Source organism: Cibotium barometz, chromosome 62 (assembly GCF_041138505.1).
Source record: "Cibotium barometz isolate CiBa-2024 chromosome 62, ASM4113850v1, whole genome shotgun sequence".
NCBI classification, from domain to species: Eukaryota; Viridiplantae; Streptophyta; class Polypodiopsida; order Cyatheales; family Cibotiaceae; genus Cibotium; species Cibotium barometz.
The window spans coordinates 7,143,031-7,157,877 of NC_141107.1; the positions used below are offsets into that span (position 1 = coordinate 7,143,031).

Genomic DNA, 14,847 nt, shown 5'->3' on the forward strand with positions numbered 1-14,847 from the left:
AACATTGAAATAGGCATCATATAGCCTATTATACCATACTTGGATATAACATGTCTAAGCCATACTACCTCCGTAAATAACAAAATGCCATTAGCAGGTGATCTCACCACCTCTATACCAAGAAAATGTTGGAGCTCACCCAAATCTTTCATGTTAAACTTCTGCTTCAAAAGCATCTTGACATCATGTATGTCAGCATCACTATCACTAGTAGTGATAATCAAGTCTCATCCACATAAATGACTAAGATCATGGTCCTTCCATAAGATATGTGAAATCCATTCCTAGATCTTGTTTAACCATGCTATGGGTGCCTACTTCAATCCATATGTAAGGATTTACGTAAACTACACATAAAATCTAGATGTGTGCATTGCTCTCATAACCCAGTGGCTACATTATATAAAGTTCTTCTTGTAAATCCCTATGCAAGAACACATTCTTTACATCCATGTTATGTAAAGACCAACCCTTTGCTACTACAACCTTAGCAATGATAGCTCTCACAGTTGTCGTTCTTATAACTAGAATGAATGTCTCCTCATCATCAATGCCATATATCTATGCAAGCATAACCCTTGGCAACTAGTCTTGTCTTATACCTCTTCACAAATCCCTCGAAGTTATGGTTGACCTTATACACCCACTTACATCTGATTGCCTTCTTATCCTTAGATAAAGGCATTAATTCCCATGTTGCATTTGTATCCATTTATATCCAATATTGCCATCTCCTCATCCATGGTAGCGTTTATATCCAATGCTACCATCACCTCATCAATGGCATCTTCCCATTTCTAATTTCTCAGTGCCTACTCAAAAGAAGTGGGCTTTATCCGCTGTATTGCTTTAACCTTGTAAGTATAGTGATTGATTGTATATCCATCACATCTCAACCTTTCAACGGGGTGTCTAACCTGAGTAGACCTATGTACATGTGGATCACTGCCAAGTGTCCTCAAAATAGCCCTGGCTCTCCGTGCACCAAGAGACTAATCATTGACAAAATGCCAAGCTCCTTATTAAGGCTCATCTCTAAGCCACTAGAGTCACTATCCACATAAGAGGGTGACAAATAAAGCACAAAATGTTGATCTACCTTTTCCTTCCCTTTGTGTGATACCTATAGTACCATGAGATGATGCATCTACCAAGCGTAACCACTAATGGAATGCCAAGCTCCCATCAAGGCTTAGCTCAGAGCCACTAGAGTCATCCAAAGTAAACATCTTGCTATTTTTTTAATTCTTTATAACTAAGTAGCACTAATTTTTGAGGTCTTCCACAAAGTACCCTTGAGGATTAAACCTCACTTACAGACCCTACTCAACCATATATCCAACAGTTTTTGTTATTCTTTATAACTAAGTAGCACTAATTTTTGAAGTCTTCCACAAAGTATCCTTGAGGATTGAACTCACTTATAGACCCTACTCAACCATCTGTCCAATAGAACCAAGTTTTTTGTAATATTAGGAACATGAAGTACAACATCTGCCTAGCAGGCACTTCATTTTCTATCATGTAGAGATAATGGCACTTTTCTAACATGTGTAATGGGGTGAACAATATCATCACTTGTTTCTATATACTGTGGTTCTCCATTTTTTTGACATCTCTAAACCACTCACCACATGACTAGTCATGTGGTTAAAGGTGCCAAAATCCACATACCAAATATCTCTCAATCTTGACACATCTCCTATCATGCAACTAAGCATGTGCTACATCACAAGTAGTTGCTCACTTTTGTCATCACAAATAGTTGCTCACTTTTGTCATCACCATGTTTACTTTATGATGCATAGTTGTCTTACTGCAACTTTTCACTGTTGATATCATTCTACTTTTTATAGTAGTTTGCCACAGTAAAATAACACTCCATGCTATTTGCATTTTGATTTCTTTGCCAACCACCTCGGCCTCTTTAGCTCCCCTTGCTTCCTCTAGAGTGGCTTCTTCTGCCTGTTTGTTCATTAGATTCATGTTATTTTTGCTGCCCATGATTATTTATGTTTTCAAAATGGCTTACACCTCGGCCTCTAGATGATGATGTGTCTCTATCTCTACCTAATTTAAGTAGAAGGCTTGTTCATGTGAATTTCCAGAGGACGAACCTCCCATGATATTCATCTCCTCCATGGATGAGAAGAGCAATCAGCTCTTGAAAATCAATAAAGTTCTCTCAAACTCCAATGGAGGTCTTAAACTGATTGTATTCCTTGCCACAAGACCATTTAAGGTCACTGCTGAGACCATTCAAGGTCACCGATACCATATCATCGTCATCTATTGGTAATCCAATAGATGTAAGGGCATCTACAAGCCCTTCACCATCGAGTAATCATTTATATTCAGCTTCCCTCTAGTCACATCATATAGCTTTAGCTGCATCTCCCAAGATTGAGTGTTTGTACTATATATCTTAACCAATCAAGGTGTTCCAAGACTCCTTATGCATTTATACATCCTATATGTATGCACAATCATAGGGTCTATCACACTAAAAGGTAACTAGTACATCACCTTTCTTCTAGCTCTTTCATGCCATGCTATATATGGCTTTACTTGCTATGGGGTGGCATTTTCCTTAGTAATCTTTGGCTCCTTTTCAATATTCTTTTTCCATAAGGAAATTATTCATCCTGAATTTTCAAGCCTAGAAATTATTCTTGTTTACAATGTCATTACCTTAACAACTTACCAAATAGTGCTTGTAAGACTTATAGCAAACTTGCAATCTCCAACAAAGTGGTACTATAAAACTTAAGCACTTATAATAACAAACTTGCAACCTCTAACAAAGTGGTACCATACAACATCTGTTACTACAACTGTTTATGAAATAGTCACACAAACATACATCCACCAACAACGTACAAATCTCAAATTCTTTGCATAAATTGTTATGCAACCAAATTTATGCCGCAACTTTGCTCCCAAGACAAAAAAATTATGGATACACAATTAAAATCGACACTTTATGCGAAAAACTTGCAAAGTTAAAATGGGACTTGAAACGTGCCAAATTTTAGTTTAATGTAGTTAGCTCCACACAACAAGGTCCTCTTTCTTCACCCATGAGGATGCCTCAATCTGAGAGATGGTGACTTCCATGTCTACCTGTAGCTCTCAAAACTACCCAAAGGTGTTACTCCAAAACCAAAGAAGAAAAGAGATTGAATTACCCTTACCTATGTACCACTTCGTTTACTTGCCTCTTGAGCTCTTTATGCGAATTAATGCTTTGATACCATGAGAAAGAGCTTGAGCGCACACACAAAGAGCTTGAGCGCACACACAAAGAGGGATGTTTTCCTGTCTCTCACACACACACATACTGAGTGTGTGTGTGTGAGTGTTTGTAGGGCTAGAAATTGTGTGAGTGATCGTAGTGTGGAAGAGAGAGAGAGAGAGAGAGAGAGAGAGAGAGAGAGAGAGAGAGAGAGAGAGAGAGAGAGAGAGAGAAGAGAAAGATATATGAACGTCTCCTAAAGGGCGAAATGGCCCATGAGACCAAAATAAGGTACACTGATGAAGCCGATGGGTGAGGGAGTCGTGGACGCGATCCTCGTGGTCATGGGCGTCTCGCTCTACAGATGGCAATGGCTCTGTCCAGGGTGATTCCTCTGGAGGGTGGTCTGCCAGGTAGGCCTGTATAGATGGGGGAGTAGAGGCTGGTGGGGTTACAGTGCTGGTTCTGAAAAAATCTATGAGGGCTCTCTGTCTAGGCAGCTAAACTCCTCCGGTGGAGCAATGATGGCTCGAATCTGCCGATGGGTGGGGAGTCATGGACGCGATCCTCGTGGTCATGGGCGTCTCGCTCTACAGATGGCAATGGCTCTGTCCAGGGTGACTCCTCTGGAGGGTGGTCTGCCAGGTAGGCCTGTAGATGGGGGAGTAGAGGTTGGTGGGGTTATAGTGCTGGCTCTCAAAAAATATGTGAGGGCTCTCTGTCTAGGCGGCTTTGGTCCCATTGCCCTCCTGTCCCTCAATAGGCTCTCTTTGTGGCATCTAAGCTCAAGTATGAAGAGCCCTAAGCACCTTTGGTCCTCAAAGTCCATGATCGGACGCAAAGGTCTAAAGCCTTCACGGAACAGGTAGTGGTACCTCCCTCGGATCTCATAGTAGACAGTACAATGACATATATAGTGTTCCTCCGACTCCACCTCCTGATGGCAAAGCTGGCATATGCGGTTCTCTAGTGATATATCCTCATATCGACTTGTCTATCCTCAGTCGGTGTGAAGAGGTGCGAATCTGTCCAATAGCACTCAGAATACCATGTGAGAGGTGTGTGTCCATGTAAGCATGGGGTATAATAAACCCCTCTCTGAAGAGAGGTGTAGAAAATGACTATGGTAGTGTGCCATTTTTGTGCCCAATGGCTAAGGGGCCCGAAGAGAGGTGTAGAGAGAGAGAGAGGGAGAGGGAGAGAGGAGGGGTATGGGTACCCTCCCCGCCCGGCTGCGGGCGGCGGGGCCTTGGGTTCGGGCGGCGGGCAGTAAGCCTACAAAATGGTGGTGGGACCTTAGGCAGAGTTTGAATTCGAAGTTGAACGTTAGTTGCCAAGGAACGTTGGGGATTGAATGTTTGAGCTCCTCGCCCAGAATCGATTATCACAGAAGCCCTGGGCACCCATTCACTGTGCGGGAGAGAGCAAATTTGGCTTCTGATCAGGGCAGGACTGGAGCATCAGAATCGGCCAGTGGATTTCTCTCATGAGATGATGCATTCCTTACCGAGCTATGGCTGCTCCCGGAGCAGAGATCTTGAAGAGTAGACTAAAGGAAGGATCCCTTTTGTAAGATCCCATGACCCATGATCACACAATGTCAGTTAGGTTTTCAATACTTAGGGTTTGCACCTGTTTTCCCTAATTTGGCATCCTGTGTCCCTGCTCCTTCGTAAAGTAAAGCCGAAGATGACCCGACCATCTGGAAAATCTCCTGCTCGCTGCAAAACCAAACGATCTCAGTATGATTTGGAGCAGATCTCCCTCATTGATGTCTGTGGCGAGAATGATAGCCTGCTGCCAGTTAGGGACAAGGCGACACTGCAGGGAAGCTCCGGCCATGCCCCACGCCCTCATCCAGGTAGCTACTAGCTATGTACCATCTTCCATTCTTACGCATGTGTCATTTATAATGCTTGTCGTAGAGTATATATACCTTACAGCAGTGCAGCCATTCACATATTTCATCTGCTTTGCTCATTATAGAGTTTAGTCCATAATCCTTAATGCAGAGTTTAGCTTCTAGCTGTAGAAAGAACACCTTCATTGGTTCACCTTCTAGCCATACAATCACACACCTTTTGCTGATTATTGATTCTCTGTGGGATTGCAGTTTCTGCATCTCCATTCAAAGCAAGGGTTGCTAAAACCCTTGCCTCCATTCAAGAAGACCAGCCAGAGTGTGAAGAAATGCCAGGCTCTGATGAAGCTGAGAAGCAAGATATGCTTCCCCCCCTAGCCACACAGGAGCCTGTCCTCACAAAGAAAAAGAAGAAAACTGGATTCAACCTTCGGAAAAGCCTGGCATGGAACAATGCTTTTTTCACAGAAGAAGGTACATCACTTATGCCTATTGTGCTCTCCACCTCCGCCACTCCTCTTCTTTTGGTTGTTGATCGTGCATCAGCTGTGTTTGTCATGCTTGTTTACAGGAGTGCTCGATCCGGAAGAGCTCTCCCTTGTCAACAGAACTTTCAGGAAGCCTCTTGAAGCACCAAAACCAGTCAGCCATAAGAAGCCTGCGATGGCATCAAAGCCCTTAAAGCCACCCATGATACCCAAAATCAATTTTTCTCCAATTCGTGCCCAGAAATCTGCGATGCATGTAGACAGCCGGCAGAATGGCTCAACTCTATGCAGCCCTTTGAGCAGCACAGGAAGCATCATGGGGATTGCATCCAAGAGCGAAGAGCTGCACAAGAACAACATAAAAGGTCTCACTTTACATTATTTTTGTTTAAGCATGCCTTTTAATATATGCATTATATGCATTTGCAAAAAAGTGTCGTAATTTTTCAGGGTTTACTGGAAGCAGACATGGAGCTGGTATACCATTGTCCAGGGTGCAAGCTGACACTATCAAGCAGGTATGCATCATGCTACCGATTCTCGTGCATTCGTGCATGTTTTGCATTTAAACACTCCACCTAGCCAGCCAGTGGGGCATCTTTACATTTGAAAATCACTTGTTCATTTGCGGATTTACAGAACAATCCAATGTGCTACATTCGCACAGAGTTTCATGAGCCAAAGCCATCGCCCTTAAAGAAACACATTGAGGGCAATCTTAGAAATATCACTGGGCCTCCTTTGCCAGGTATGCTAGGGTTGCACCATTCTAGTTGTTGTTGGTGGTTCTATGTTGCCTAACATAAGATAGGTAAGATACAGCTCTTTAATATTCTGATTGGAGAAGCTTCTTTTCTGTTCCAGCTTATCAGCTATGTTTTGTTTCTTCTTTCTGTGACCACGTTTGTTCCATTTACAGCACGTAGCAAACCAAAACCCCCGCTTGAGCAGCAGCCGAGAAGCATCCAGAGTCTTTCAAGCACCATCTCCTCTGCTTCAAAAAAGATGAAAGACAGGCTTGGAATGGTTTTTTCAGGTTTGTAATTTAGCAGCCATGCTGTCTTCAAAGCTAATTCACACATGATTTCTTGTAAGAAAGCCATGAAAGAGGTCAATGATATGATTTTAGCTGTATTTGGAATTCTTGGGGGTGTCTTTCAGGCCGCAGTCGAAACCCAAAAGGTGGCACTCGATCAATGGCCGAAGATGACTCGGTTGTACCTTCACCTAGCGTTCAGAATGCAGATTATTCAGAGAGTTCCAAGTTGACCCGTTGCTACTCACACTCATCCTATGATAGATTTGGAAGATCGACATTTGCTGCCTCCATGCAACCTGTTACTAGCAATGTGGGTTTGTCTTCAGAACCTACTGCCATGGAGAGCCGCTCTTCCAACCTGCCAGGAAGAATGGTTGAAAAAGCCAGCCTTTTGTCACCTTGTGGTGGGTTTTCTTCCAATGGAGAGTCTCTTGAGACAAAGATTAGCCTTCATCATGGTAAGGAGCAAGCTCTTCCTGCATTGTCCTCTCACTCTCAGGGAGGACTTAGCTCCAGTAGGCCTCTCCAACAAACTGCATCAGCGGAAATAAATCCTACCACCAAAGAAACAAGTGGACTTGAATCTGTTTTGTCCAGGACAAAGCCATCTGGCTTGCGCATGCCTTCACCAAAGCTAGGCTTCTTCGACAAGGTATCTGTTTCCTCCCTACAATACTTTATCAAACACATTTGTTAAGGATTTAATGCCCTTTCCCCACTACCTTACAACCACATGTGCTGTTATTTGAATCTGGTTGAACTGGTTGCTAAAGTTCAGTTGCTTCCAGGCTAGGGCAATGAATGCACCTCAGGTTGCTGTTCTTCAGGAAAGAACCAATGGCCTTGGATATGATGGTGTTGCTCTGCAGTCTTGGAGAAACATGGGCACAAGCCGATTTCCTAGTGAGGGTGGTGGTATGAGTAGCACTAGTAAACAGAGCAATGGATACAGAGTTGCCTTGCAGTCAATGGGAACCACTAGCAGGCAACTAGGTGAGAGCGGGAGTGTAAATACTTTCAGCAAACAGGCCTCCGGGTTGAAACCTCCTGTTTCTTCAGCTAAGTCAAGCCATCTACACTTCGAAGCTACAGGACGAAGCAAAGGGCCTGTTGTACCTTCTGGTATCCCTTCTGTACCTCATTATACTGAAAGTTTTTTGAGGCCAGCGTCACTGACACAAGGGTCATCCTCAATGATTCATGGGGCTTCTTCAATGACCGATGGTTCATCTTCAATAACACATGGTTTGTCTTCAAATTCTTCGATGACCCATGGGTCTTCTTCAATGATGCACGGGTCTTCTTCAATGACAGAAGGGTCATCTTCAAATTCTTCTCACAATAAAGCAGACGGCACAGTTGATAATACAGGCCCTGTCTTGCAAGTCAAGAAAAATGTGCAGAATGTCTTGCCAGCAGCGAAGAAGATGGTAACCCAACTTACCGCATCACCTTCAAGGAACGTATCCGGGCAGGAGAATCTACTCTTGGAGCATCAACAGAACAAGGGAGAGTCTTTTAAATCCCCTGAGCCGATGGAGAAGATTTACAGCAGTGAAGAATTTGAGGGGGCTTGTGCTACTGAGACAGCAGAAGTAAGTAGTCTTTCTAGGTTGTGAGATTTATTCAAACATGCTGATAAATGCCAGTAGAGTTCTCCATAGCCAACTACCCAGTGTAACAAAGAGCTCTACCATGAATGTGTACCCTAACAAAAAGACGTAAACATTGAGGAGTATAAAATCCCCCTCCATTGGGCATCAACATACCTTCTTTATGTGTAGGAATGGCCTCAGGTCAAGAGTGGTGCAGTGCAACATTCTCCACCCAACAAAGAGCCTCCTAAGCATGGGCCATGGTCGCCGGTGAGTCGCACTTTCCTTTGATTTTTGATATGAATTTATCTAAGCTGTTTGAATTCGAAACTTCGGACTGGTCCTTTTGGCACCAGTTTTAGGGCTCCTACATAAGATAACTTTTGGCGATTCTTGGGCTGGTTTTCCAGGTACGGAGAAATACTCAAGAGCTGGGGCCTTTTGATTGCACCAAGTACACAAACACAGGGATTCCACGTTGAGTGCATTTCTGTGAGCAAGAAAGGGGTTTGTTGCTTGTGCTGTAAATCAGTTATAGTGAGATTTTAAAAAAAGGCTTTTCTCGTTTCGAGTCTTTACCTACATTGCGTTACTGTGTAGTATTGGATTCCATTAATGGAAGAGCATTCTTGAAACAGATTCAGCTGGCCAAGTTGATCTGCAATTGTTTTCTTATTCACCTACCTTACTTGTCATAAGCTGTTGGCTCATTTGTGAGCAACCATGTGTGGAAGGGTGCTTGTATATATTGTATACATTGATGGTGCCTTACTTGCTTATGTTGATGAATAAGGTCCCCTTGTAAGGTGTTTGGGATTCCATTACATGACAAGTCCGAATTTATAGTGTGTTGGATCTCTCTCTCAAGCATGATGCCCACAATTACGTAGTGTGGATGAGAAAGTGACTCTTGAGACATGCTTTGCTATAATATATTACCTTTCTTTCCTTTGTTCTTTTAACCCTATCTACATTCAAGGATTTAGTCCATGCGGTTGTGAGACGATCAACCCAAAGAAATGCCAAACAAAGCAGGCATGGTAAAAAGGCTGCAACACAAACATCTAGGATCCTTTCTTTGTTATTTTTCTTAGATGCTATAGAGTTGAGTTCGCAATTGCATGTTCTGCTCAGAGTAACATAAGCTTGTGAATAGAGATGATCATTGAGGATGCTTGCAACTTCAAAGGGAACATCTCCCTCAAACTGGTCTGTTTTTATGCTTGTCCTCCAAAAAACACATAAGCGATCATCTTTAAGAAATGTTGGCCTTCAGCAAGGGGGGGGGGGAGAGAGAGAGAGAGAGAGAGAGAGAGAGAGAGAAGGTTCTTTAAGACCAAAAGGCACAACACATATTTCTGTGGGTACATGTGAATTTAAACATGTTAAAGCCAGGTCTACATGTGCAAATTTAAATTTTGAATTTCAGAACATTTGAACTTGAAATTTCACTTGATAGAGCTAGTATCTGCCATGTGGCCTTCCCTGTTTTCTTCATTTTGGCCCCAAAAATTTGAACAAGTTTTGAGGAATACTAGCACAAGTACATAGTCAATTAGTGACTCACGTTAAAGAACAGTAGTGATTAAAGTTAGTTCAAACTCAATTGTCACAAATTCTGGCACTTACAATATAACGACCTTGGAAACTGCATTCTGTAACACGAAATTTGCATGCATTTTCTTTTTCAAAAATTGAATTGGTCAGAGCCATTGTTACACAAGTAGAACCATCACTAGGAAAATACAGGCACATTTTTCAAATATACAAAGTTATTCATTGCAGAAATCTGGACTAGACAACATATTACGTAAGACGATCTTGTAAACAGGAGGAGGCTTGGATTGTATCTTCTAATTGTAAGCATTTCGAAATATAAATGGAGGGAGTTTTTTCTTTCCAACTAACAAAGCATAACTAGAGTCAAATCAGGGGTTAAGGGCTCAGACCACATTCAAAGCTGATTACTTTCTTTACCCAAGGTTGGTGGTCAAATGTCAATCTTCAAAATAAAAAGAGAACTTCTTTGCCGATAGAAAGAAAAACCTTCACCTTCCACAGGCCAGACTAAGATTAAACTAAATAAAACTAGCAAATCAAACCAAGTATGAATCCTTATTCTTTTAAATCTGGCTGGAGGAATCAATTTAGAACAATGGCTCAAAATTTAATGTAAAGATCTTAAATCTATCCATTACTTCACAGCAACTACATATACATACTTAAAAGTTAATTGCAACTACATACCCATACTTCAAAGTTAATTCCAAAGGGTGTTTCAAAAGTAAATTATAGAAGGGTAAACCAGCAAATCAAAGCAAGTATGAATCCTTATTCTTTTAAATCTGGTTGGAGGAATCAATTTAAAACAACGCCCAAAATTTAATGTAAAGATCTTAAATCTATCCATTACTTCACAGCAACTACATATACATACTTCAAAGTTAATTCCAATGTATAAATACTTCAAAGTTAATTCCAAAGGGTGTTTCAATAGTAAATTATAGAAGGGTATTCTAGTGGCATGCTTACAATCCCTGCTTAAAATACACTAAGGCATAGGATTTTTTGGTACAAGGTGAGTTTCTCATCCTCTTCCTTATCGTGTGTCATGCCATGGCTTTTTAGTCCTCCTGACTGATGTCATAGCCTTCCACTGTCACGGGCTGTGGGGCCATACATGGGACCAGTTAAGTAATCTTTTAGTGAGAAGATACTGGCAAATCTGTCAAAAGGTAGCAAAGATCTACCTACCAGGCAAATAAGCCCATGATACGAAACATTACTCATACTATTGCCACGAGAGAGAGAGAGAGAGAGAGAGAGAGAGAGAGAGAGAGAGGCCAAGCATTATTCTTGCTGGAAATTGAATACCCTTTCAAGAGGCAGGGGGCAAAGGGTTGTGGGATCGGAAAAAGTCAAAGTCAGGATGTCCAACATGGAGTTGTTGAAGCCAGGATTCTGCACAACGGTATAATGATGCTGCATGCCTTCGTTCTGGGTTTCCTACAGAAGTCCAGATGGACCCTCGAAGCTTGTAGTGCGCCAGACCAAACGCTTCAAGTTGTATTGTTGGATGCTCCCAGTCCACCACTGATGAATGCGAGATTGCACATGTTGTAGGGCGACTACTTGGTTTCACAATGCCTGATGGCTCACCATCTGCAGCCAGATTAAATGCATTCCTAAAGGCTAAGTACTAATAGTCTATGCAAGTGCAAAAAGGAACGGTTCAAATGAGGCAAAGAAAAAGCAATGATACAACACCTTGCAGAGATGTGGATAGACTATGGAAGGTAAGAAAGCAAGCCTCAAGATCTCGCAGGGTTGGACCAGTGGGTATGCGATATATAGGGTACCTACACAAACTAACAAGTTAGCCTTCTATATAAGCTACACACCTTATCAGAAAAATCATGGAACATTTTTCATGCATATACCATGCAATGGACATCCAACTCGCAGGTAAAAGGTCTACGCTTCTCCAGGATTTCAGCTCTGGGAAATCTGCTGCAATTTGCGATATCTGCAAGATCCAGAAATCATGTTACAGCCTTGTAAAAAAGCCAACACTGTTGAAAAAATTCTATGTCAATGCTTAGTTGCACCTTGTCTGATAATGGAACCCTTGCATAAGGTGGAGATGATTCAAAGTATTCAAAGAGGAGGTGACCAGGCCAATTCCTGTCACTGCGGCTGCTGCGGCTGCTGTTACTGCAGCTTTCATCTTCCTCTGAGTTACTGCATAAGTCAAGCTCGCAAATCTTCTTAAACTTGTCACACCCACAGCATGCTGCCTTTACCCCTGAAAGGTGGTGAGAAATCCCACATTGACAATGGCGACAATCTGGCACAGCCATGTCATCACCATCATACTCAGTGACAACAGCATCGTCAGTGACAACAGACCCCACAACCCTGCAGCAATCAGAATCACCGATTGAATCTGAAACTCTGCATGGACCACAAAGGCAGAAACTGCTTATATGAGACCACAAGATATACTTCAAAAAGCAAGTGCGTGTCTCTAATCCCCAAAAAGATAACCACTTTTGGTATGTATGCGAAGGGCATATCTCTATTCAATCAAACATCTCCAAAAGGTAACCACTTGTGCTTTACCTGCGTTTGATGTTTGGCCGCTTCATGGAGCGCGTGTAGAGCTGGAGGGCGGAAAGGTAGGGCACATAATACTGAACAACAACCTGATCTCCCTTGAGAGTGATGGGGACACCTGCTCCATATGCACTCCATTCATCGAAACAGTCCCACAGGTCTCCTAAGATGAAGTAGGGCAAATTTTCAACATTGCCATTCTGCTGTCTTTTCCGGCAGGTCTCCCACTGACAACTCTGAAGTGAAAAAGGGCGGCGAAATGAACGGTAAGCGACAGAGGGAAGGGCAAATAAAATGGAAGATTATAGGAAACCCTAAAAATCGAGCGAGAAAATAAGGGGAAACCGAGCATATTTTAGTGAAACTAGGGCAGAAAAAGGCGGAACAGAGAGCACAGAAGAAATTATGGCGAAACCGAACAAATTAAAGCAATTATGCGATGCGGGGCGGGAGGGGGGGGCTGCACCAAACCCTAGACAAATTAGGGCAAAATCTAGAACAGAAAGATGGGTTAGAGGGAATAGGGTTTAGAAGATGGTACCTTGGGCAGGTGCTGGGTGCGGACGGCAGGGCAGGTGGACTCCAGGAACCGGTCAAGGTTACAATTAACAGGCTTCGGGGAAGGCTTTGTAGGGGGGTCTTCCTTGTCTTGTGGGAGGTTGCTAGGGGGTTGCAGCTTCGCCAATTGAGTTCGCCTGGCGCTTCTCCGCCTCCGGTGGTGGTGGTTTTGTTGCGTAACCATAGTCAACTGCTCAGCTGAGGTGGTGGAACCGCAGCACTCATCGTCCATGGCTGCTGTATATCTCTGTATATGTGTTCCAGAGCTCGCTGAGAAACAAAGCCCGTGTAATACAAGAAGAGGTGTTGATTGCTGTCGACTGCGAGAGAGACGAAGGTACGTTGGGATTCGGGTATATATCAACAATGATGTCAAACTAATGGCTCTGCTTTTCTGACGTTTTTATCTCACAAAGGCCCGGGCGCCTCCACACCTTGGGCACCGTCCAGCTTCCGACCACAAAGGCCCAGTCCACACCTTGGGAACCGTCCAACTCCCCACACCAACCTATGGTTGCCTCACTTGTGCTATTCCTTTGAATTGGTGGACCCTCTGTGAAAATAGCACCCTTGTTTTTTATGAGCTCTTCCGCAACCCTGATGCGTTTTTCGTGGGACTCCTCCGTTATAGTGGTTGTGGATGTGGCTCTAAAATGCCTTGAATTTTATAGGTTTTTAATGATAATTGAGTGGATATCTTTAACAGGTTCATGGTACATAGTTTGCAAGTTTTTTGGATCACCACACATTCCACGTGGCATGGACATGGACCTGCCACAAAGTCACACATTCCACGTGGTACAGACATGGACCGTCGCCCAAGGAATTATTTCACATCGTTGATCTAGGGTGCCTTGAAGATAGTTGTCAATGCCTAGACTGTGTATAAATTTGCTGGCCAAGGAAACACCAAACTGAATATCTAGTCTTGTGTTACACAAATATATGAGACAACGAGCTGCTTGGCTATAACATACTCGTGTCATAAGGCTCTCTTGCATCATAAATGCTCAATTTAAGCCCTAGTTCTACTGGGGTAGAAATAGGCTTCCAATCCTGAAAGCTAGATTTGTCTGTACTTGGATTGAAGCATCATAATACTGTCATGTGTCTGCACAACTGTGTGCCCAAAGAGTAGTGCAAGTGATCTAGATTTGTCATAAGGCTCTCCTGCATCATACATGCTCAATTTAAGCGTTAGCTCTACTTGGGGTAGAAATAGCAAAGGGTACTCTTCGTTGGATTGTTTCTGGAACCCTAACTTACCAAATAAGAGTGTATCTTCTCATACCAAGCTCTAGGAGCTTGTTTTTGATCAAAACTTCTTCCTACACGTCCCCACATTGATGAGAAAGTCTATCTTAATGTCCAGTAGTGATACATCTTCCATTCATGTGATGGGCAGCCAAAGCAACAACACATCTGATAATGGACATCCATGAAATAGGTGCAAAAGTCTCATCATAATACATTTTACAAGGTCTCATGAATTTAGTGTACTCAAGTTCATGAAACCTTGTAAAATGTGTGAAAAATTAATAAAATCAGTTAATTTGATGAATACTTAAGGTGTAAATGTGCACATTGCGTTTTGTTAGAAAAAGGACACCCGTCATACATGTGCATGTGAACACACACTTACACATGTAAACATGGACTATGAAAAATTAATTGATTATGTTAGATCACCGTAGCACCACTACGGGTGCTACCACAGGAGGGAACGGCCTCTGGCTCACCACCCAGCCATAGAGAAAGAATGAGGATTGCCTCTCATCCCCCAACTATATAGTGTGTGGCCTACCGTCCACACTAGCATGGCCACCCATGACTCCGCATGGGCGTCCTCTCCCACTGAACCCCAGATGGCCACGTCCTCTCCCACTGAACCCCGGATGGCCACGTCCTCGACGCTCCGGCCGAGGCATTGATGCTAAAGCCCCGTCTGGCCATCC

General features: G+C 43.0%; 2 protein-coding genes across 5 annotated transcripts; one reads left to right on the top strand and one right to left on the bottom strand.

Annotated features, from left to right (window-relative positions):
* Positions 1-4,546: 4,546 nt before the first annotated feature.
* On the top strand, positions 4,547-9,107 carry LOC147604088 (uncharacterized). Of its 3 annotated transcripts, none has more exons than XM_086795212.1 (11): positions 4,581-4,804; positions 4,914-5,096; positions 5,349-5,570; positions 5,668-5,949; positions 6,035-6,102; positions 6,224-6,332; positions 6,504-6,620; positions 6,746-7,275; positions 7,412-8,218; positions 8,408-8,488; positions 8,629-9,107. In XM_086795212.1, the coding sequence occupies exons 2-11, from the start codon at positions 4,925-4,927 to the stop codon at positions 8,698-8,700; spliced, it is 2,460 nt and encodes an 819-aa protein (XP_086651338.1). In that variant the 5' UTR covers positions 4,581-4,804; positions 4,914-4,924; the 3' UTR covers positions 8,701-9,107. The 3 variants fall into 3 exon arrangements, with proteins under 3 accessions (XP_086651337.1, XP_086651338.1, XP_086651339.1); XM_086795213.1 differs by having other exon boundaries at positions 4,695-4,804; positions 4,919-5,096; XM_086795211.1 differs by having other exon boundaries at positions 4,547-5,096.
* Positions 9,108-10,674: 1,567 nt separating this feature from the next.
* On the bottom strand, positions 10,675-13,265 carry LOC147604089 (uncharacterized). Of its 2 annotated transcripts, none has more exons than XM_086795231.1 (6): positions 12,876-13,265; positions 12,341-12,570; positions 11,827-12,172; positions 11,659-11,744; positions 11,486-11,577; positions 10,675-11,380 (listed from the first exon to the last, which is right to left on the bottom strand). In XM_086795231.1, exons 1-6 carry the CDS (start codon positions 13,122-13,124, stop codon positions 11,097-11,099), a joined length of 1,287 nt encoding a protein of 428 aa, XP_086651357.1. In that variant the 5' UTR covers positions 13,125-13,265; the 3' UTR covers positions 10,675-11,096. The 2 variants fall into 2 exon arrangements, with proteins under 2 accessions (XP_086651357.1, XP_086651358.1); XM_086795232.1 differs by having other exon boundaries at positions 10,996-11,380; positions 11,827-12,136; positions 12,876-13,256.
* Positions 13,266-14,847: the final 1,582 nt, after the last annotated feature.

Excerpts from the sequence above, each read along its gene's own strand:
- LOC147604089 (XM_086795231.1), bottom strand. The coding sequence starts at position 13,124 with ATGGACGATGAGTGCTGCGGTTCCACCACCTCAGCTGAGCAGTTGACT. Across the intron at positions 12,173-12,340 it reads CGGCCAAACATCAAACGCAG|AGTTTCAGATTCAATCGGTG; the intron begins GTAAAGCACAAG and ends TGGTCCATGCAG. Across the intron at positions 11,381-11,485 it reads TCTATCCACATCTCTGCAAG|ATGGTGAGCCATCAGGCATT; the intron begins GTGTTGTATCAT and ends ATCTGGCTGCAG.
- LOC147604088 (XM_086795211.1), top strand. The coding sequence starts at position 4,925 with ATGACCCGACCATCTGGAAAATCTCCTGCTCGCTGCAAAACCAAACGA. Across the intron at positions 6,333-6,503 it reads CACTGGGCCTCCTTTGCCAG|CACGTAGCAAACCAAAACCC; the intron begins GTATGCTAGGGT and ends TTCCATTTACAG. Across the intron at positions 6,621-6,745 it reads GCTTGGAATGGTTTTTTCAG|GCCGCAGTCGAAACCCAAAA; the intron begins GTTTGTAATTTA and ends GGTGTCTTTCAG.